Consider the following 24,206-nt stretch of genomic DNA (forward strand, 5'->3'; position numbering starts at 1 on the left):
TGCCTGGCACCTACGTTGTACTCCTTCCAGCACCAGGTGAAGACCTTTTTATTTTCCCAGTATTTTAGCATTTTAGTTTCCTAGTCTTAAGCTTTGGTGTTTTAAATCTGTATTTTAAATCTCTGCATTGCTGCTAGATTTTATTCTAGTTGTACTGTTATACTGTGGTTTTAAGCTTTCATATTTAATATTGTTTTACGTTGCGCTTTGTGGTTTTAATTTTTGTGAACCGCCCAGAGAGCTTCAACTATTGGGTGGTATAGAAATCAATCAATCAATCAATCAAATAAATAAATTGTTTATCTGCTCTGGTCATCACTTGTATTTTTAGGGGGCAATCCTATGGCCGCTAGACACGGTCTAGAGGGCCATAGGAAATGCTCATTTCCGGGAACTGACCTCGGAGTCTGTGCTCCGAGGTCGGGTCCTGGAAAACTGACTGCCCCTCTCACCTGCACTGCCTCCGAAGCAGTGCACAGAAGCCCCATCCTCCACACTTGGAAGAGGAGTGCAGAGCGACTGAAAAGGGGCGTTCCGGGCCGGGAGAGCGGAGCTGCGCATACGACACATAAAATGTGTCGTATGGCAGCTTCCTCTCCCTGTCAGCCCCCCCGCTGCTAAACAGCCGAAAATGGCTGTCTAGCGAAAAATAGCAAGGCAGAAGACACACAGAGGGAATCACACACACACACAGACACACACACACACACGTGCATCTCCTGCCTTGCTTTGGATAGACGGTCGCCTCCTAGTTAGGATTGCGCCCTTAATTGACTTTGTATTTTTATCTATATCATTGTTAGGCAGCTTGAGCACTGTGTGTGGACAGGCTGGGTATACATTTAACTAATACGGTAGATAAATAAATTAGATATAATTTAAATAGCAAACAATGCACTCCTCCTCAGTCACCACCTTATTTTTCCATTAGCAGTAGTTAGCATAAGCAATAGCTTCCCAAACCTGGTGCTCTCCTAAAGTGTTTGATTACAGGTCCCATCATCCCCAGCCATTAGCCATGCTGACTTGGGGATGATGGGAACTGTGGCCCAACACAACTGGAAGACACCAATTTGGGGAAGGCTGACCTAAGCTGTTGCTTATGCTGGCTGGGGAATGCTGGGAGTTGTAGGACTTTTTTCTGCCTAAACATGCATAGGATTGCACCTTCAGTCATTTCCATCTTTTAGAAAGTTGTTTGTGGTTTTGATCCAGTAAACAGCAGCTGTCAGATTGATGCATGTATGTTATAACCCACACTGTAATCACAGCATTACACAAAAACAGATTTGCAGGTTGTAGAGATAGCTTTATTAAAACTAGAATTGTGTTTGCATGCAACGTTCATTGGTTCTTGGTTGCACATATTTCTGAGGACAGAAACAACGCAGAAATTACAATAGTATAAGGGCAGGATAATTGATTACGTCCCCTTGCTGAGACAGAATACATTTCTCCCATAAAATCCTGATCCAGTGAGGGAACACGTTCCGTCCAACTAACTGTTCAGTGCAGAAAGAAGAGCCATGAGCACAATTGTAGTCACAGATCTATGGGGTCAGGGATAAATACTTATTATTTAGATAGAGCTTGATATATTCCAGCCATGTAACTTACTTCCCTGCCCTCCCCTCAGTTTTGTAATAACCTGCTTACCTTAGACAGAAAGCTCCCATATTGTGGTCTTGTACAAGATATTTGGGGAAGTACTGGCAAAATGGTCACCCACCTTGAATGTCAAAAGCTGCTGTTAGTTTCTGAAGCCCCTTTTTATGTATTTTTATTTCAACCCCTCATCTTAGCAGCAGAGCTGTTTTGGAAATTCAAGACATGCTTTTGAAATGGCTATGATACGATTTGTTAATAAAGGTGGAATAAAGCATCTTACTTTCAGGACGTGGTACCAAGCGGAGGCTCCACCAGAGTCTATGTGGAAATCTGTGTAGCTGTCCTTCACACAGATCAGACAGTATTTGGTCACTTTTGGTTTTCCAAGCAAAGCATCATCCGGCCAATAATTTTCCACCCAAGAGAGTTTTTTCACTATATCAGGAGACTCTACAAAACTGGACATTCTGTTTAAAATATAAAACAAAATGAAAACGTCTGATTTAGTTTAAAATACAGTGTTAGAGCTAGTCGCGATGAGACTGCTATTCATGGCAAAGCCTGGGACTAGTTTCATGGTTTATAATGACACTTGAAAAAGTTTTAAGCATCTTGAAAATGTAAGTATTAGATAGGACATCTTCAGGGTATGTCATCGTACCTTCTATTTCTGATGTTCAGACTGTGAGTGCTATTCTTTATGTAGCCAAAATGGCACCAGCCATGCACAAGATGAAGTTACCAGCTGACGTGGGGGAATTCCAAAGTTTGAAGTAGTACAAAAACAAAAATGGAAACACCTTGATGGGAGAATCATCAAAACAGGCCAATGAGGGATAAGTGTACTCAGTGGCTATGGGATGCTGACTGCTTTTGCTAGGGTGGGAAGAGTCTGGAGGCTGAGGTGAATGGAATGGAGTGGCTGGAATCCTGAACAACAGCACTCCACATGGCAACATTTTGTTACACGTCCCACTTGTATATGTTGGGGCTAATGTGAGTTGAATGGTTAATATGCGTAACAACTGGCCATTGTGCACATTCCCCATGTATCATGGAGAATATGCATATAATCTATCCATGAAGAGGGAAAGCTGCACATTCCCTAAGGCCTACTGGAGATTATGCACAATGGCTAGAGAATGAACAAAATGCAGTCAAGGTATGCACAGTCCCCAAGGCCTGTTGGGGATTATGCATAATCATTGGAGAATGTGCACAATTCCCTCTTTGTGAACAGATTATATGCACATTCTCCATGAGGAATGAGAAATGTGCACAATGGCCAGCTGTTATGCACATTAACCCTTCAACTCACATTAGTTCCAACACATATATTAACAGCAATTTCAGTTCTCCAAGAGCGGTCCTTATGAAGCCAAAAGAGCAACATTCACACACAAGAGGGAGGTATCAGCAGGCCTGGGGAAACATGCCCCTCCCCCACTACTCAAGGTGGGAAATTGCCCAAAACAGCCCAATGAGGACTAAGTATGCTCAGTGGCAACAGAAGGCTCACTCACTGTTGGGGGAAAAACCAGGGGTGGAGAGTCAATGGAATGGAGAATCTGGAATCCTGAACAAGAGGATTCTACACTGCAACTTTTTGTTGCAGCTCTTGCTTGCTTAATCAAATCTAAGAAAGATTCTTTTAGGCTGTTATCCTAAACACACTTATCTATGAGTAAGCCTCAAAGGGACTTACTTCTGAGTAGACATGCATCAGATTGGACTGTTAGTGGAACTGCTTTTCGACAAGTATAACCAAAATCAAAACTGCTTTACAGAAATGATTATTTTCCCCAAGCCGAACATGAATGTAAAGGCAAAGAAACAGCACTATCAGTTTTCTGAATGCTTATTTATCCACAGGCCTTAATACTTAGCAGCTTATATAAACAGATGTAGATATAGATTTGTTTTTACTTTTTAAATACCTCTTCTGTGAGACCTTAATTCTAAAACACTCCCATTATAAATGTATGGGTCATTTATGCTGCATGTCAAGACAGAGCTTTGGAGCCTGTTAAGATGTCATGCTCTTTGTTGAGAAATACAGTATTTGCTAGCTGATAATTAAATCAGCAGCATATGAGGATAGCTCCAAAAATCCCCAAGAATAAAATGTCACCCATCATTATTGTTCCTTCATAAAGAGGAAAAAGCTGTAAAATAAGCTATTGAAAAATACCTATAATCACAGAGCTTTGAAATTGCTTTTGATCCTTTGTGCGCAAGGAAGAGGGTTACATTATTAAAACAATAAATACAGCCTAGAGAGCTATGGATACTACAAAAGAAATGATCTTGCAATTATCCTCCAGCCTTTCTCCAATCTGCATTAATTATCACTTTTTTTCGCTTGTTCAATAAGATGGAATTCTTTTCTAAAACAAGCGTTGTTTATTTATTTTTGCCAGAGCTCATCATTTTCTCTGTTTATAAAGGAGCCTTTTCCTGTCCCGTAATAATCTTTTTATGTCTATGTAGATTACCCAGAAGTCCTACAAGAAGACATTTAAATTTCATGGTTCAGCAAATCATAAAGGCATCACTTATTATTATTATATTTATATCCCGCCTTTTTCCCAATACAGGGACTCAAGGCAGCTTTACAACATTAAAACTTGTACAATGAAAACCTATTAATAGAAGTATAAATAGAAATATACAAAAGTTAAAAATATAATTAAATCATCAATAATATTAAAATTATATAAAATATCAAAATGATAAAAGACAACAAGAAATATAGTATCCATCCATCATATTCTCACAGGTCCAGACTAGCTATCCCCAAAGGCCTGTCAGAACAAAAAAGTTTTTACATGCCTGCGAAAGCATGTCAAGGAGGGCGCCACTCTCGCCTCCCTGGGAAGCGAGTTCCAGAGCTTTGGGGCAGCCACTGAGAAGGCCCTCTCCTGCGTTCCCACCAGTAGTGCCTGTGATGGTGGCAGGACAGCGAGAAGGGCCTCCCCATAAGCATTGCACACAGAACAGAATTTCAGCAAATGGCAGTGCAGAGTTGAATTATTTGTCTGTAAGTGGTTTCATAGTTTGTAGAGTAAGGCTGTCAGGAGCGCCCTAGCTGCCTCTTGCAGTCCCTTCCAATAGCCAACTCAGGACACAGACAACGAGGATTCTTTCCGAGGCTTTATTTCTTTTTTACTTTATGACTCTTTCAGATACTAATCACTAGCGACAAAGCAAGGAACAGCACTGGGGAAAGATAGCAGAGTAGCCTAAGCTCCAGGTAAGGCCGTTGGTCCCATTTGAAGGGGAACCACGGGAAGACCCTGAACTTATGGGCTAGGGAGAGATCCTCCCTCTTTCCCTTGGGTCCTCGGGACGCAACCGTTGTCTGAGCGCCAAACAAGCGGAGCGCCTCCTTTCGGCGCCCTTCGTCATCGCTCCCTGCGTCTGCGCCAAGTGTCCAGCAAGCCCCCCTCCAGCGCTCTCTCACTGCCAGGGTCACTATCTATCCCAGGAATGCTGGCAGGAGGAATCTCTGCCAGCTGCTGTGCTTGTGAGAGATGAGCGAGCTCCTCTCCCATGGATTGCTGATCTTCCTCAGAATCAGAACTGCTCTGGGGCTCTATGGGCTCAGTTTCCACCCTGACATCGGCCAAGCCATTGATTCTATCCTTACATAAGACATCAGTGGATTTCAAGGGAATGATCACTGCTATTACTTTAAAAACGAATGCTAAATCTTGTGGGGAAAAGAAGGTAGTTCAGAATCCGTGGAGTCCAGCAAAGCCATCGTTCCACCTTACCTTGTATCTGAAAATTCCAAGTTAATTACGTTGAGGACTCTTTTTCTGTTAGTGCTGTAATAGTAATCAACAAATTCCTTTAACTTCATCTTGCAGTCCTTCTGCTTGGTGACGTCAGTGACGTCAACATTCCGTTCTGGTCCTTAACAAAAGAAAAGAAAATGAACCCAAGGAAAATGGGAATGTAAAATCGGATCCCTTATGAGACTTGAGCAAAGGTGGGTTTCAAAGTGTGCTGTGGGTTGTCACCAACAGGAAGTGCAGAGTTGTTGGACCTCTTTCAGTCTGATGGCAGAATTATATTCCAAAGAAGATCTTAGGGGCAGCATTCCAGTGGTGGGCAGGCTGATGGCAAAGGGGGCAAGGCCAAAACACCCCAAATACCAACCTATTGTATTACATTTCTGTACCACCCAATAGCAGAAGCTCTCTGGGTGGTTCACAACAATTAAAACCATAAAATACAGCATGATAAAACATAATATAAACCTTTAATTTTTGAAACTACAGTATAAAACCAAAATAAAAACCAGCAGCAGTGTTTTTTTGTTGTTTATTTGTTCAGTCGCTTCCAACTCTTCATGACTTCATGGACCAGCCCACGCCAGAGCTTCCTGTCAGCCGTCGCCACCCCAAAGATGTAAAATACCATAACAGATTTAAAAACAATAGAAACTGTAAGAGTAAAAGGCCTGAGAAAATAAGGTCTTCACCTGGCGCAGAAAAGGTTACAATGTAGGTGTCAGGTGAGTCTCTCTGGGGAGGGCCTTCCACAACCAGGATGCCATATTTTAGCTGAAAGCTTTTACTGCCAGTAACTAAGCAGTAGGAGGGGCATTTCAACCTTTTAGAAGGGGAGGGGGGAGAAATTGCACAAAAGCTGGGAAGCCACCAAACAAGCTCTTAAGAGGGGAAAGGGGAAGAAGTGAGGCCACCTGGGGAATCCTGGAGGGATGGATTTTTTCCCATTCTGAGGTTCTGTATCCCTGAGATAGTGTCTGAGGAGGAAATGGTTCACTTCAAACTGCTATGGAACTGCACATGCAAGGCCTGCTGTTTATGTGTAAGGAGAACTAGGTCAGCCACCTTTCATATAGCCACCTTCAGAGCAAAGCAAACCCAAAGTCCCTCACTTTCTAGTATAAAACATTATATGCAGGATAATGGTTTTCAGGGGGAAATGGTTTCTAAGCAAATTCTTAGTATTTCTATTAAATATTTTCATGGTTCAAATGTCTCTACGGATAGCACTGACAACACCGACTGAAAACAGTTTGCACGTTCTGTCTACATCCCATCCATAATGTGTTAAAAATCCTGTTATACAGAACATGGTCAAAACATGTTTTGCTAATTTGGTAATAATTCTCTAGTTTCTGTAGTTTAGTTTTAAATTAAATTTTCCAAACTGATATTAGTCCGATCTGAAGACAATATATATAAGCTTTCACTTTTGATATGGAACCATTCCTGCCTGAGGGATATAAGTGTATCTACTTATACAAACACATACACACCAGCCCCAACATACACACACACACACACACACACACACACAAATATGGTTTAAATTTGTGGTTTAAAAAATGGATTCATATTGTTAAATACACTTTCCCTCTATGTGTCAAAATTAAGACATCTTCTCCAAGTACAGAAACCAAACGACCAAGATCTCTGATCTGTGTTAACGGTTCATCAGGACACCATCAGCACTATATAAAAATTTCGTGGTGTGCTAGTTTAGCTGTGTAGCTGTGAGAAGACCTGTCCAAGCAGTAGCTTCCCGTGCTGTGAAATACAACAAGGAAGAAGGACGCTGAAAAATGCTGCAGTGTAAACCATGTGGTCTTCCATGGTGTCTGTCCCCTCTGGTGGCTGGTAATGTCCAAGGAAGCATCCCAGATATCTAGACTGCATGAAGAGCATTCTGCTGTCCAAAGGAAAGCTGACTGGACAAACTCTGATTTAGCTCTTCAGTACTAATTTGATGAAAACATACCAGTTCAAGCCCAAGTGAATGAGAGAAGGATCTGATCTAGAAAACGAATGAACATTCAGAAAGAAAGAGTATTCTTTTTCCCCTTTACTTATTGCTTCCTCCATTTTTCCGTTGTTACTTTAGTTATACCACTGGATTTACAAAGGTATTTTCCCTTCCTTTTCAACATTTCTTGTTTTATTTATAAAACCTTTTAAAGCACATTCTCCGCTTTCAAAGCACTCAGAGCAACATATAAATAGGAGCTGTGGGGGAACACAACTAAAACCATAGGACACCATTATCCAACAAATTCCAGGATTGGCTTTCAAAAATAAATTTGTTCGGTTCTCCAGAAACAGATGCGACCAAATAAACCCCACTTCAGCTCAACAGGGAACTGTACAGGACAACTGTGATGTATAACAGCAGCATAGAAATAGGGCAAAATGACCTTGGGATGGATAGCTACATGTGTTGTGAGAAAATCAGACTTCCAGTATAAAGCCAGTAACATCCTGCCTGTCATTTCTATATCACAAATCATGATTTCTCTTTGTTCCTCTTGACCATATCAGCTAGAGTTTGGACCTTTACAATAATGGGGTATGTTCTAATACGATGTAACCTCACTATTAGATATGTCCTTTGGGTTACCAGATGTTGGGGTTGACCCAAAACTTATGACACACACACCCCCACACACACACAACAAAACCTTATAGCTAGAGACAACTGTCAAGGCATGGGTCCATGGGCTGTCTTTGTATGACAAATAGTTGGCTTACTTGGCTTGTTTGCTCTTGATTAGAGTACTCCTTGGAAAGGGTGGGATTATTTCAGCTGCAAGGCAGAGACAGAGCCAGCAGATGCTAATGAGCATTCAGTTCACGCAATAAAATCTGCTAAGAACAGCAGATGGACAAGGAAAAAAATACATTCCCACTAGGACTGAAGAGGTCAGGAACTCTGTAAGATTATTTTAGAGGATGGGAACTGGTATAAAATTATTGAAGTTACTTTAATACATTGATGTTCATGTAGCTCATAATACACAGCTTCGGTGACTCTGGAAACCTTGAAGGCCAATCAAGAGAATCAAGGTCAATAGGTGGGTTCAGAAGATATACAAACTACATACAAACATAATTAAATATAAAATGTACATTTATGGGGACTAATCAACCTCAAACGGATGGTATGCAGAAAGGCCGGTATGGTTTTTGGAAGTGGAGACAAGAAATCAATATACCTGCAGGAAGTGATAATACTGACAGATGGCACAGCGATAGCAAAAACCGCTTGCATGAAAGGACGTTTTGCCCATGTCTAGCTCCAGTGGAACCCTCCTATTCTTGTAATAACTGAGGGAATCTCAAGGGAATGATCAGCAACGGCAGCTTCTCCCAGAACTGCAGCACAGTAAAAGGACAGTATGGGTTGTATCCAATGTTAGTCTAACTTGAGTCCCATTCATTTCAATGGGTCTACTCTAAGTAGGACTGACATGGACGCAATCCAATGTTTCCCTGCTACATGCTGCTTTTAAAGCTATGGGTGCTACCCCCAGGCCTTAAGTAGGAATGAGGCCAGGAGGATGAACAAGGAGCCAAAAAACTGGAGGCATACAAAACATGAACAGGACAGAGAGTAAATGGGAATGAGCCTCAAACGACACATGAAGGCATCAGGCCTGTTTGTTTAAACATGGATCTCTGCTGATCACATATAAAACAGGGGTTTGTTTTTTAGAGCAAAAGGGTCACACAAGTAAAAGGAGCTTAACCTTCATCACACTCACTGCACTGAGCAGGGGGTTGGACTCGATGGCCTTGTAGGCCCCTTCCAACCCTACTATTCTATGATTCTATGATTCTCCTCCCCATAGCCTTTCTTTCCAGACTAGAGATGGGGGAGAAAGTCATTAGGTTCACATTTTAATTCAAACTTAAGAAATTTCACACTTTCAAACCAATGCGTGAGCTGAAATTCTGTGATCCTTAGAAATGCACACTTCTCTGAATTTTGCAATACAGTTCTCCAGTCAAAAATTCATACAAAAATGTACATAATAAAGGAATGTGTACAAAAAATTGTATAACAGTAAAAATAACATTACATGCATTATATTAGGAAAACTGCCTGCAAAAAATGTGTATATTAGGCAAATTGCATATAAAATGTCTTGGGAGAAATGCACATAAAAATGCATATGAATTCTTATGCAAACTGTTAAAAAATATTCTCAGAGTTTGGAATAAACCAAACATAAGATTGGAAAAATGAGAAATGGAGAGAAACCAAAATTGACAGATTTGTCCATTCCTACCCCAGACTCGCATCAGGGATTGCAAGTGAGCTGGCGGGGAGGGGAAGGACATTAGGAGACAGAGATGTGTATGGAGGAAGACACAGCAACCTCCACCAGTACACCCCATTTGCTAATTTAAAAAGTTGGACTCCACCTCTCTCTGTATATAAGATTGGGTCAAATCCAAATTCAAATAAATAGGGTTGCCATAGTTAACTGTCATTTGAGCCTGAAAGAGAATCCTATGCAGGTAAATAAGGCATGGAAAATTCATATGCATTTTTATGTTCATTTCTCACAGGCATTTTAGTCCTTCAGTTTTCACTGTTTTTAAATTGGTTATTGTATTTTTAGATCTGTACACCTCTGCTGGCTTTTACTTTGGTTTTGTATTGTAGTTTTAAACTTTTACATGTTTTATATTATGTTTTGTCATGTTGGATTTTATGTTTTTAACTGTTGTGAACCACCCAGAGAGCTTCGGATATTGGGCAGTACAGAAATGTAACAAAGGAACAAACAAATGAATAAATAAATAAAATGGAAAAAAAAAGATTGCAGGTTAGGAGAGGCAATCTGGAAATCTTTCAGTTTGGACTGATGTGATCCTATGACTGGGGAGACATAATGCTGCATCTTTAACCAGAAGTGAGAAAAGACTGCAGGAAAGAAAGGTAGGAGACTGGTCACCCAAGTCACTCATGTTACCCTTAGAGAACTATCAAAAAGAGCAGCTTCCCCCAACCTGTTGTCCTCTTGGTGTTTGACTACAACTCCCATCATCCCTGGCCAGCATGACCATTGGCTGGGGTAGTGGGAGTTGTAGTCCAACACATCTGTTGTGTTTAGTCCAACACATCTGGAGGGCAACAGGTTGGGGAAGGCTGATAAAGAGTTGCCTTCAAAGTATTCTCTGCATAGTTCCTCTGTGCTTAACTTGATCAGATTCTGCACTAAGCACATTTATTGCAAAAACAAAACACCCCTCTCTAAATACATACCAACATAGTTTTCAACATCACTAACATAAAACGTTGGTGCAGGGACAGATAAGCCCAAGCCATCCTTCTTCAGAATGAGAATAGGCTCTGTGAATCCATTTTCTTCCAAGTATTCAACTGTTAGTTGGCTTCCAGTCACTTTTATTACCACATCTTCAGCACTAAAAATTCAAAACACATTTTGAGTTCAAATTCTAAAATTGTTTTACACCAAAGTCAGAATTTTCTTTTGCTTTGTTACCGATGAAACAGCCTGTAGAGCACTGTACTGGTCCCCATATTAGATGCCATTGGCTTATGATCCTTTGTAAGCCTAGCTTTATTTAATCAGGCAGCCAGACGAGCATGAAGAACTTAAAAACAATGTATTTGATTTCTGTGATGTGCGGGCTATTTGCTGACATCTAGTGATGTCACCAAAGTTCATTGTTTCCTGGTTTGGATAAGTTTATCCAGCTCATAATGCTTGGCTGCATCAATCAGCATATCCCTGAGAAAGTCTTGTGTGGTTTGGAGTGTTAACCGAGTTTCTGAGTATGTGCAAATCAAAAAAGAGCCTGGGGACATGTAGCTTTTCAGAGTTATGGATGTCGACTACTCTGGAAATAGCATGTCCCAGGGATCATTCTGCTTATGATGCTGCCATGAGCATAATGCTCCACAATATCCCAGGCACAAGATGCCATAGTTTATGAAGTTTGCAAGGTCATCTCTACCAAATACTCAGGTATCCTGGAAACTACATATCCCAAGATCCCTTGCCATGTGATATTCCAGACACCAGGGAGGAATGGAGGCCTTGCAAAGAAGCTTCTAAATTACCACCACCACTACTGCTGACACCAGCACTTAAGCTTTGGGAAGGGGCAGGCGCAGTGGCTCATGGCTGGATGGTCTGAGGGGCTCATGCAGGGAGGCATTCCATATAAGTGGGAGTACAGAGTTTCTTAATTCAGAATGCAGTCAGAAAAAAATAAACAATTTTCAGATTTTTTACAGAAAATCGCTCACATTAGCCAACCTTATTCCAAATTGAACTGAGCAGAGTTTGTGCATCATCACTGAGGTCTACAGTATTCATGGCAGTAGGCAACTTTCAAATATCAGTTTCTGCACACATAATTATATACTGCATTCACATCTAGGATCTAGTGTTTGTCACACAGGATTCATTGAAATCAATGCGATAAGGAAAATGAACCAAATTCCACTGATTTCCATGACTCATAAACTGACTTCCTCTGGATTATAGCCCTGGAAGGCTAATATATAATCTGTCAAATAAATTACATTATATACAACAGAATACAATGTGATACACTGATGGGCCTTATGATTTCTAGTTATTTATATCTATCTATATCTATATCTATACACACACACACACACTCACACACGCACAGTAAAAAAATAAACACACACCATTATATTCACTTCTGTATTCACAGTTTTCTTATTCATTCAGTGACTTGCTTTTGCTTCAGACATTTTATTAGACCAAATTATGCTTACATTTCATTAGAGTTGTACCCATTGATCTAGGAAGACAAGCTAATTATTACACTTTGTAACAAATGCTTAATCATCAGTAAGGATTACTACAAAAGGCATAACATTATTAAATGCTGTACATTATTTTTCCCAGGAGCTGTTCCTGAACACAAAATAGAAGCATGATGTGTCATTCAAGTCTGGTGCCATATTTATGAACTATGGCTTTTGTTTGATTTATACTAACTAATGATAACTGAGAAAAGATTCTGTTGCCATCCATTTGTATTTTGCAAGCAAAAGACATATTTCATGTACAAGAGCACCAAAATAACATTAAGCCCATGTATGCTGTTGCATTAGGCAACTATTTCGCGAGCAGAAAGCGTTGATGCCTTCAGAATTATACTGACTGAATGCAAAACAGCAAGGACTGGATCCAACTTCATCATTCTGCTAGCGGAACAGACAATGTTCTGTGCCCTTTAAATCTGCTCCAGAGGGTTGGGGACCCTCCCGAGCAGATTTGGAGGGTGTGCGGGTGACTGCAGGGGGAAGGAGAGGACAGGGACATCCTGTTCCACCAGTGGTATCTGTTCCACTGGCAGAACAATACAGTTGGATCCAACCCCAAGATTAAAAATGCTTGAATTTTTTTTCAAATTTCAAATGACAGGTACTAAAAATGTTTTTAAAATTAAGAAAACACCAACTGTGGAATAAGAAAAGATCAGACTGTATGTAAGGAGCTCTATGGGCAGCATCCAAGCCTGCCCGTGAACCAGTGGGACCCACCACTAGCCCAACAGGAACTGGCAAACAAAAGCAAGTGGAAACGCTTGTTTCCAGTGTTGCTTGCAGGAGGAGCTCGGCTGACTGGTCCTGATCTGGAAACACGAGTTTCCTCTTGTTTCCAGGGTTGCTTTTTGAATCTTTAGCATTCTGTTGTGCAAGCAGTGTGGCCCACTTGCACACAGATCAAGTGGGAGCACAGAATTGGATACTGACCTGTGAGGAATCTAACATGATGAAGACTGGTTTTCCACAAGCATTAACTGAAGGCAATGCTTCATTTCGAAGTGTTTTAAAAGAACAAGCAACTAATGCTAAATGAGTGTGCCCTTCACAACCAAACCTGTACACAAATACAGAATGCTATGTCACCTTGAAATATGCTAACTTGAATCTGTAGATACAGGCTCCTTACTGGACGTTTAGGAAGTATTAGAAATAATATTCTACGTCTAACCTACATGCTTGTGCGTCAATACGTAATGATGTGAAACAAACAGTACGGCAATTTGACTAGCCATGGCCGGGCCAAACACAGCTTTTATCTGTGGGTCTGAAAAATATCTTGGAAAACTAGATATCCAAATAGCTTGGATGCAAGGACTTCTAAGCAGCATCTAGTATTTAAGTGTTTGTTGATGCATATATAACATGACAACTCTTTCAAGGGAATAGCATCTGCAACAAAGGATATTTGTTTGCAAAGGTAATAGTTCCCTGTTATAGGCATCTATAAAGCACCAAAAACTCTTTCGGATAATGCACGACTGCCCTCTTCTGTGCTTCTTTTGAACTACAACTCATTTTGAGGACATCGGTGATTTTCATGGGATGGCCAATGAAGATATAAATAAAAGTTTAAGAAACAGAAGAGCAAAACATGTTAAAGAACAAGAAAATCCTCCATATTAGTCTACTGCCTATTATTGAAATAGTTGCACTGAATCATCCTGGCTTTCTTTTCAGATTCCTTTGTCAGCACTAGTTTGTAAAAATCCAGACAGGGTCAGAGGTTCCTTTAGTGCAGGTTCACCTTAGCTATCTAACAATGCCAAACAATAATTTAGGAGAACATACTGGGGAACAATGTCATTTCATCTTCCCACTTTAAAGTTATTTTGCTATCCGTTCTACTCAGTTCAAAGATACTTTAGCCCCCTTCACTTATTTTTCACATGAACGGCCTCCATGTATTGGAGGGGTTGTGAAGTTGTGGGGTTGTGCTGCCCCCAGTATCATGCATACCAACTAGCCCTGCCCCAGACATCCATGCATTAGGGATATCTACAAGAGGGAACCCTACAAGCATAGACCTCTATGCGTCTGGGCTTCCATGCACTCTAGAACCATGACTGCACAGGGTTCCAGAAGACGTGGCAGTCTATGCACATAGACTGTCCTCTTGCAGATGTCCACACTTAACACGGGGCAAGCTGATGTGAAGGGACAAGTTGGCCAGGAGCAGCTTCACAGCCCTTCAACATCTGGAGCCCACTTCATGTGAGGGCTTTTTTTTCATAATGGGGGCTTTTGTTGGCCTGAGAAGATGTATCAGTGTTACTAAGTATTAATCAAGGAGTGGAAGGAAACGTCCACCAGATAACTGTGGCTGGTTTGGGGTTTTTTTGAGGGAAATGAATGGGGCTGCAGCGGGGGGGGGGGATTTCTGATTTCACCCATAAGTAAAATATGCATATAACCAAAACAAACATTTTTTAGCCATGTTTCCACAGATTATTTACTCTGGAAGTACTATCCTTCATTCAGTCACTTTTAACCCAGAATTCACATAATGTTGTTTACAACCCTTTCCACTCCAGCATTCTTTGTTGTCCTCCTCCCTTCCTTAAAACCTGATCTGTGGTGATTCATGTAAAATGCAACTGCAGTGCCAGCCTGTCCGGTGTAAGCTTGCAAAGCACTATTGAGGCTTTTGGGGACTATTGTGCCTTTACCGAGTAGCTCCCTCCTTATGATTTCTGCCATTAATTCAGGGGTAGGCAAATTCAGGGGGGCTGGGGGCCTCTCCCCCACTCTCCAGACACCTCTCTGCAGGCCACACTCTTACTGCTCTGCTGCCGAAACCACTTTCTCTAGGCACATTCCTCCCCCCTCCCCCGATTCAGACTATGGTCTCAAGATAATAGCATAAATGTTGACATCATTAAACAACTTACCTGGGGAATGTTCGACTTCGAAGTTCCTTAATGAAGACCTGACTACCATTCTGTACAGGTTTCACTTCTGTAGTTTGACCAGTATCTTGTTTATGCCAATTTCTTTTCTTTTTTACTGCAAGAAAAAGATTTGATAGGATTATGTATAATTGTGTGTATGGGTGTGTGTGTGTGAATCAATGGAGCGATTTGTCATTGATAAGCGTGACAATAATCTCTTAGGAGACATCATAATAACTTTGACACAGGGAGACAAGATAAATTGTTGCTCCAATGAGAAATCTAATAATTGTTTTCTTATTTGCCTTTAGACCTGAACAGTAAAACCTATATGTGGAATACTGAACTGGGTTCATTTGGTAACATTAAGAGCAACCGGCCAATTAATTAACTACCAAACTATTCCACTTTCATAACGCCATATGTAAACCCCAGATAGAATCCAGGTTTATCAAGCTACAATAGTTAATCTCTATTGTAAGGGCAACACTAAAGATTGCAGTGCAGAACATTATGAATCTGACACATGCCAAGGCCTGATCCAACACACAATAAAATCATTTTGAAATCTTGTATTGACTTACACTTTGAACCATAAACAAAATAAGAAATTCAGCCATCATCTTAAGATAATAAATACATCTGCATGTTATCATATTGAGGATGTACTTTTATTAAAGTTAGTTCGGTTAGAGCACAAAGTCTCAAAATATGCCACTGTTCCACTGTTTTGTATCAAGAAACAGAAAAGAGTATCAGGCTACATCAAGCAAAATGTGAACGGAGGATTGATCTACACATATTTAGCAAATCCGTATATTAAAGCTCTTCCAGGATTGTACCATTTCAGGACAATGGGGACTGGCTGGGCATTGCAAGTTTAAATACATCAAAACTCCTTACCCATGGAAAGCTAAAATTCAAGAAGATGGGATCTGGCCTAGCCATTAGCATGATATTTGAGTTTTCTATAAGGATGTTCTGGGCATTCGACCAAGTGGCCTTGTAAACCCAAGTGCCCTAATCAAACATCTGAGAGCAGGACAGAAGTGGTCTGATCCTACAAACTGCCTTACTACTCTCCCTTTCTCCAAGACTCCCCAGCAACATTCCTTGGTGCACAGGGGGAAGGCAAAGGTGGTAGATGTGGCTTCAGGCTCTCCCAGTTCCTGGCGAAGCATCTTTTCCTGCTGGCGACCGGACTGGGACACTTGTAGTCCCAGCCCACTCCTGGTGGGAAAAGGACACTCCGCATGTGATTCCTGCTGAGGGGAAGCCCCCCAGGGGTCTGCTCCTCAGTGGACTCTCATTCTGCCAGATACTCTGCCAATGACAGGCAACTTCAGTCTTGGGGCGGGGGGGGGGCGGAGCTGAGGCAGAGAAAAGGGGGAAGGGCAGAGGTGAGCATTTTGTGTGTTCTCACATATGAAGACACAAAAGCCCTCAGGCCTTTGTGTGGATTTGCATGGAGTATGTGCTCAACCCCTTTTGGAGCAAGCAGAGGGATGCTTCTGCTAAACATGTTTTTGTACTAAATGACTTTAAAGAGTTTCCTGAAATTCCAGAAGGGATGAGATCACCTCACTAAAGGTGATGCTGGCTGGAGAACACTGGGAGTTGTAGGACTTTTTTCAGTCTGAACAGGCATAGGATTGTACCTTAAGCATGTAGATTGCCTCTTAGACAAACTGTGACCAAGAAAAGCTCTTCCAATGTATAACATTAGACTGCCTCTTCTGCTCCATGTTAGACATATTTAGGATAGGGGCTCAAATGGTAATTGTGGTAAATTAGTTACAACTAGGGATGTATGGATTGTGTAAAATCTGTTTCATGTGTGTTTCATGGATTGTCAGGCACCTTTTATTCCACTGTCTGCCCATCAACAGAATCAGATTTTTTTTTTTAAGTTTCCAGATTCAAGTTTCCAAAGTTTGCATGTGCAAAAATGCACAAATTCCCCCCAAATGCACATTTTCATGCTTTAACCTATGGGGGAAATGTGCATTTTTGGCTGTGTTTTTTTTAATGCATATTTTTCTAAGACAAAATTTGCATAAAATTCCAGAAAATAAAAAAGGGCCACTGAGGAATCTGTCAGTCAGATTCATAAAAATCTGGACTCATTTGGTTTCACTGCAGATTTCTCTGACATCCCTACTTACAGCACAGTCTCACACTGCTTTCTTAACCTTTCATACTTAAAGTCATTGTGCAGCTTTATTTTTGTTCAACCTATTTGATAACATCTATACAGTATGTGTGTGTGTGTGTGTGTGTGTGTGTGTGTGAGAGAGAGAGAGAGAGAGAGAGATCGAATAGGTTAGAATAAAATGCCTGACTTTGCTTAACACATAAAGAAAAAGAAGTATAGTAAGGTTAACAATAACATCTGCCATCAGTGCCAGAGTTTTGCTGCCAACAGTAAATACCGATGGAATAACAGAAATTATCAAAGCTACGTAAGATGTATTGCATCCGGTTTCTGTTGTGGGGAAGTCAAACTATTTTGATAGTTTTCTTACCCCCAGGGTCAGGTTCTTGACCCACTTTTCCCCAAGGCCTCTGCTGAATTGGCTCCCACATGCTTATAATGGAGTCCACCCCATATACTGCAGAGCACATTACCCAGACAAGGAATTACTAGAAGGTGTGGGCAGTTCTGTATCAACATATTCCTCTACTAGAGGAATGCAATAATGGAAAAGAGAGATGGAGAAATTGCACCATGGCACAAAATTATGTTTGTAGGTGTATAACATTGAGCAAATCCTTAGGAAGGTACGTACAGTAAACACTTGGAGTAAAATCCAACATAAGTTATACTTAGAGTAGACCCATTGAAATGAATGGGATTTAGTACTTATGTTGGATTTTAGCTATAGTGCTTCACGGTGACATATTCCCCACTTTTGTGTGTGTGTGTGTGTACCCGCATGCATGCATACACACCGACACATAAACCACTTTTGACTGCAGACCACATGGTAGCTCCAATTACAACATCCTGGACCACCTGGAATATATACACATAAGTCATTCCTAGTTTTTGTACAATGCAACCTGGTCATACTAATTCTGAATAGACTACATTCTTCATGGAAGGTATGTTTATCTTCATTTTTAAAGATCTGATGATACAAATAAAAAGGTAAAGGTTCCCCAACCAGTCGTGTCCGACTCTAGGGTGCGGTGCTCATCCCCGTTTCTAAGCCGAAGAGCCAGCGCTGTCCGAAAACGCTTCCATGGTCATGTGGCCAGCATGACTGAACACCGAGGTGCACAGAACGCTGTTACCTTTCCCACGGAGGCGGTACCTATTTATCTACTTGCAATTTCTTGCTTTCGAACTGCTAGGTTGGCAGAAGCTGGGACTGAAGACGGGAGCTCACTCCGTCACGCGGCACTCGGGTCTCGAACTGCTGACCTGCCGACCTTCCGGTCTGCAGTTCAGCGTCTTAACCACTAAGCCACCGCAGCCCCTGATGATACAAATACATTCCCTTAAATTGACATGGAGCAGCGCCTTTTCTGTGATGACACCAACACTGTGAAACCTGCTCCCCAGTGCCACCATGACATATAAGTGGAGGAATGTCCTCTTGCAGGGGGTCTTCATTGATTCACATTGGTTCTGTCAGGTCAGCTGATCCCTCATTTGCCCCATAAACTCAACCTGATTTGGGAACACCTGCTGCTTTGTTCTAACCATGTTTTCTGGCAGCCTTAAAAGGGGTTGGAGAGTCCTATTCTATTCCTCTCCTAACGCCACTGTTAGATTACTGCCTTAGCCTATAAGTACTTGTGCAACTAGGGATGGGTGGGTGAGACATTTGTTTGGTTCACAGATCACTGTGAACTTACCAAGTTCACACTTCCTAAACATGAACTGGAATGCAGGTTGCTGCTGAAATCCATTTCCAAAGTTTGCGATACAGTTCACACACAAAAATGTTTACCAAAAATGTGCATTTTTAAAAGGTGCCTAAATGTGTACAATTGAAAAATGTATAAAAACACTTTATTGAATTGGGGAAAATTCATACATTTGCAGAAGTATGCATAAAAATGCATACATTTGGGAAAAAATGCATACAAAAGATTCAGAGTTTTTAAAAATGCATTTGATTTTTATGAGGATTAAAAACAAATTGTGATCCAATGCAGAATCAGGACAGAACAAACTTAGCACTGAAAAAAGAGGACCTTAACAAAATTGAGCTTGACAGATTTACCCATTTGTATGTGAAATAGACGGGTAGTTTTGAGTAGGAGCCCAAAAAGTAGAACAGGTTTAGGAGGTCAAGCTAAAAAAACATAACCAACAGTGATCTAAAGTTACAGAAAAGTAACTGAGGCTGCTGTCATATCCATACTTCTGTAAGAGTAAGAATTCAGTGACAGTTTTTATGGAGTGCACAGGGACATGATCAGGCTGCATGATATATATCTATACACACAGAAACATACATTTTTTAAAAAGACTAAATATCAGGACACTTGCAATATGTGCTGAGTGTATTCAGTATATTGATGGTGGATAGGTGGTGAAGTTTGTTCATGACTGTACTTACCACCATCAATCACTATTTGTCTGTGTATTGCAAAATACACATGGGACATTATGTGAAAAGGTGTCCAGGTGTGAAATAGAAAGGAGAATGTGCTCTTATTTTTCTTGTAATATAATTTTATTTTTTTTTAGAAACGCCAAAGAAAAATATAGTTACAACAACAAATGCTCAGAATGCAATTGCTTTCAATAAGGACAGGCTGGAATAACAACACCAGAATTAAACACCACATTTCCAGTATATTCTATCAGGGATATGTAGTGGGGGAAAGAGCCAGTATTTTGTATGTTCTCTTTTATACTGGAATTGTCTCTCTAGCGCATGTACCTCTATGCATGAACCAGAACAAACATCTCCTATTACTGCTCAGATGTAACTATGAAAGACTATTGCATTTCGTACAATGATCAGTCAAAACTATCTCTTTCCAAACATTGCTCACTCTCTCTATTTTTTTAAAGGGAACAAATATTTTTGTAAAATTAACTCATCTGACGCCATCAGCAAGAGAGGAAGCAGCAGCCGGGCACCTCTCCATTGTGCCTAGATCCAGCTCAATGGCTTGCTGAATTTCCCCCTGCTACTTCATAACTAAGAATCTAGGGTCTGAGTCTGCTTTTTTCCTCCGCCCTCCCAATCCTTTCCTTTTGTGTCATGTCTTCTAAATTGTAAGCCTGCCGACATTTCTGTAAACTGCTCTGGGAGATTTTCAGCTGAAGAGTGGGGTAAAAAGAAATGCTTTAGGGCACAATCCTATGCACGTTTAGACAGAGAAAAGGCCTACAACTCCCAGCATACGCCAGCCAGCCATGCTTGTAGGCCTTTTCTCTGTCTAAACATGCATAGGATTGCATCCTTAAACAAATAAATAAAATCTAAGTTTCTCCTATTGAGAAACTACTGAGGCAGAAGACCTCCTCAGTAGTTACTACCTAAGAGGTGTGCAGCACTGGCACTGCACAGTGGAACGTACTTCATAGTAAATGTGTATAGGATTGCTGCCCTTGAATGGCTTTTATACAATTAAACAATTAATTTGTTTGTTTACCAGTTAAAATTAATGGCTTGGATCCAAGACCTGGGTGGAAGGAGAATGCATTAGTTCTGTTCCATGAACTTGGATTCCTGCATTGAGCAGGGGGTTGGACTCAATGGCCTTGTAGGCCCCTTCCAACCCTACTGTTCTATGATTCTATGATTCTATGAACTCTTGTGCACAAGAGCTAGAAGACTTCTCACAGTGCAGCACCATGATTATCAGGGGCTGCACTACCATATAAGTAGTAGCGAACAAGGAAAAGAAGGGCTGCAGTGAATCAGCTCTAGTGGGCCATAAAAAGGTCTTGAGAATGAGCAAGCACAAAGACTTCCATAAGAGCTTGCATATATAGGTGAACTCTTCTGCATTTGATGTTACTTTTCTCACACAACCTCTTCCACCAAGTCGGAAACAGCCTGTCAGTTAGTGGAAGAGGCTTTCTTGCTAGTGGGACTGTAAAGGTGGAATTCAACACAATATTTACAAAATCTTCATACCAGAGATGTATTGAGGAAATTTAAACGAGATCAACATTGTTTGGCTGGAAGACACTGACAAATCATTTATTGTACTGAAAATCATCTGAAGCATCTTTGCTAAATCTAGAGGCGTTCATAGACTGGAAGCAGTTAATGGTGCCAAAGTGTCACTGATATCAACAGGATCTAAGAACTGAAGTCTGAACATATTGTTAAATTGGGGCTTCGACACACTTGACATTCTTCCTATTGCACCCATTGGGTTGCATTCCAATGATGGAATACGCATCCTCATAGGAGGGAACCTTTGGACGCAACCCATTCTGCTGCTTTCAAGAATGCAGACAGAGGCTTTTACAGGAGGCAGCTTAATTAAAATCTGATTAAGTGCACATCTATCATCTATGATTACTATGTTAACTGCATACAGTGGTCTTTCCCGCAGTAGGATTTTGGCACAAACAGCCTGTTTCAGCTTGCAGGAAGTTATTACTTTTGTTATTACTATCTTTTTTAACTACTGAAGAACTATTGTCTCTGCTGGTATCCTCAGAATACAAAACAGGGCCAATTATATAATGTAGATTCTATGATCCATGATCAAGATCTTCCTTTTTTATTATTATTATTGTAAAGCAGCGATGGAGGGGTTGGGTGGAGAAGATATCAAGTCAGGGAAGCTGAGCTGGGGAGAGGGATGCTCTTTCTCTTTCTCCTTTCTCCGGTTTGGATATTCCCAATCCAAATTGCCTACCCCCAGCTGTTATTTGTCCCTTGGGGGAAAGCACAGATAACTCTATGGAGATACCAGCTTTGGGGGAAGGGGGAAAACCAATTTCTTCCCTTCCACACAGCTGCTTTGAACAATAAAATTAACTGGAGATCCTGAGCAGAACAAATCTCCAATACCATATCTAGTTAAGTCTTTAAAGTGTGTGATAGTATATATTTGTATGCATACATGCCATGGTAATTATGTGTTAGCAGATAGCACAGTTATGGTGCAATCCTATGCATGTTTAGACAGAAGAAAGTCCTTAAACTCCCAGAATGCTGGGAGCTGTAGGACTTCATTTCTATCTAAACACGCATAGGACTGTGCCTTTTGTTAGCCTAACAGAATACAAGAATTACTGGGAACTATCTGCATATGAGAAGTGTATATATAGTAACTAATACCAAATGTTTATATATGCAGCATTATCTCAACATTCATGTCCTGTAGTTATATTCTCCCTGTATATATGTAACCAATATCATAATTTGTATCATTCTGGTTAAAGAAAGAATCTATAGAAACTGACTCCTCCTTCATTTAGACCAAGACAATATCTGCACAGTCCTCAAAAAGCTTTGTCAGTGAAAGCTTCACAAATTTACTCTTATTTAGGAGAGAAAAAACAGACAGTGTTTTCTACCACAGTATAATACAGGCCCAGTTCTGACTTCCATTGCCCATTTTGCCTTCCCCTAAATTATCCAAGAAACACATTTTTAACAAATGTATACTTCTTCCACATAGTAGTCTTCACAAATGCTATTAAATAAAAATTACTGCAAATGTCATACAAGGGGAAGCAATTTTCTAAAATATAGTCAGCAGGGCTCCAACGGTAAAGGAGAAAGCACAAGAAGAAATTTATTTTTATAGTTGACATCTGGAAGGCATCCATCATGGAATGTGTACAATACAGCCTTTAAAAAAAGAAAGAAAAAGAAATTCCTACAGGTTACATAATATGAACAATGAGTGCATCAGTAATTCTGAGGGGTCAGTAACTCTGGGGGCTACTGACTGTCTCAATAACTCTGGGGACTTGCCTGGGTTTCCCGCTAGTCTGCAGATGCCATTGACGAATGCCAAGTCGATTGATGGAAAAGGGTGCTTTATTTCATACCTAATTCTAGAAGAACCCGTCAACTTGGCTTGTATTACGAGATCTGGCTGGATAAAGGGGGAAGAGTCAACCTCTCTTAGATATGAGATCTCTTAGACAGATTTATCCACTAAGTCATCTCTTAGACAGAGATGACTTAGTGGATAAAGTAGCAGTTACAGGAACTTTGGGAGAAAGCGACCATGTTATACTTGAGTTCATGATTCTAAAGGAAGCAAAAGCCAGGTGTAGCCAAACGCGTACCCTGGATTTTAGGAAAGCTGATTTTAATTAACTCAGAACAATGATCAGTAAGGTCCCATGGCAAGCGACTCCAACGAGAAAAGGAGTCCAAGATGGGTGGGAAATTCTCAAGTCACAATTACAAACAATTCCAACAAGAAGAAAAGGTGGAAGACAACAGAAGAAGCCAATGTGGCTTCACAAAAGGCTTAGAGATGACCTGAAAACAAAAAAGCACAAATGTAGGAAGTGGAAAGAAGGCCAAGCAACAAAGGAAAAGTACAGGCAGGTAGCACAGAATTACAGGGATGGCGTCAGGAAGGCTAAAGCTGAGAACGAGCTGAGGTTAGCGAGGGATGCTAAAAGCAACAAAAAGACTTTCTTCAGCTACGTGCATAGTAAAAGACAGAGGAAAGAAATGGTGGTTCAGCTATTAAATAAGGATGGCAAAATGATAACAGATGACAAAGAAAAGGCAGAGGTACTCAATTCCTACTTTGGCTCAGTCTTCTCCCAAAAGAGGGTCTATGACTCCCCTGACAAAGGCGAAGTACAGGCTGAAGGGGCAGGATTGCGGCTTGAGATCAATAGGCATATGGTCAAGGAACACCTCATTACTTTGAATGAGTTCAAATCTCCAGGGCCAGATGAACTGCATCCTAGAGTAATAAAGGAACTGGCGGAAGAACTCTCAGAACCGCTGTCTATTCTCTTTGAGAAATCATGGAGGATGGGTGAAGTGCCAGATGACTGGAGGAGGGCTAATGTTGTCTCTATCTTCAAAGAGGGTAAAAAGGAGGAACCTGGGAACTACAGACCAGTCAGTCTGACATCAATCCCTGGGAAAATTCTAGAGCAGG

General features: G+C 40.9%; 1 protein-coding gene across 4 annotated transcripts in view; it reads right to left on the reverse strand.

Annotated features, from left to right (window-relative positions):
- Positions 1 to 24,206, reverse strand: part of PHF2 (PHD finger protein 2) — a 166,499-nt gene that overhangs the window by 59,822 nt on the left and 82,471 nt on the right. For 2 of the 4 annotated variants that reach the window (XM_084839970.1, XM_084839969.1), the window contains exons 3-6: positions 15,135 to 15,249; positions 10,675 to 10,835; positions 5,385 to 5,526; positions 1,889 to 2,075 (exon numbers count right to left, since the gene is read on the reverse strand). In XM_084839970.1, coding sequence (XP_084696096.1) covers positions 1,889 to 2,075; positions 5,385 to 5,526; positions 10,675 to 10,835; positions 15,135 to 15,249 — 605 coding nt within the window. Of the gene's footprint in view, positions 1 to 1,888; positions 2,076 to 5,384; positions 5,527 to 10,674; positions 10,836 to 12,096; positions 12,213 to 15,134; positions 15,250 to 24,206 lie in introns of all 4 variants that reach the window. The other 2 variants (XM_084839972.1, XM_084839971.1) reach the window with 2 other exon arrangements.

This window comes from Heloderma suspectum, chromosome 2 (genome assembly GCF_057233095.1).
Source record: "Heloderma suspectum isolate Gila_16-S chromosome 2, 16-S_ref, whole genome shotgun sequence".
In the NCBI taxonomy this organism is placed as follows: Eukaryota; Metazoa; Chordata; class Lepidosauria; order Squamata; family Helodermatidae; genus Heloderma; species Heloderma suspectum.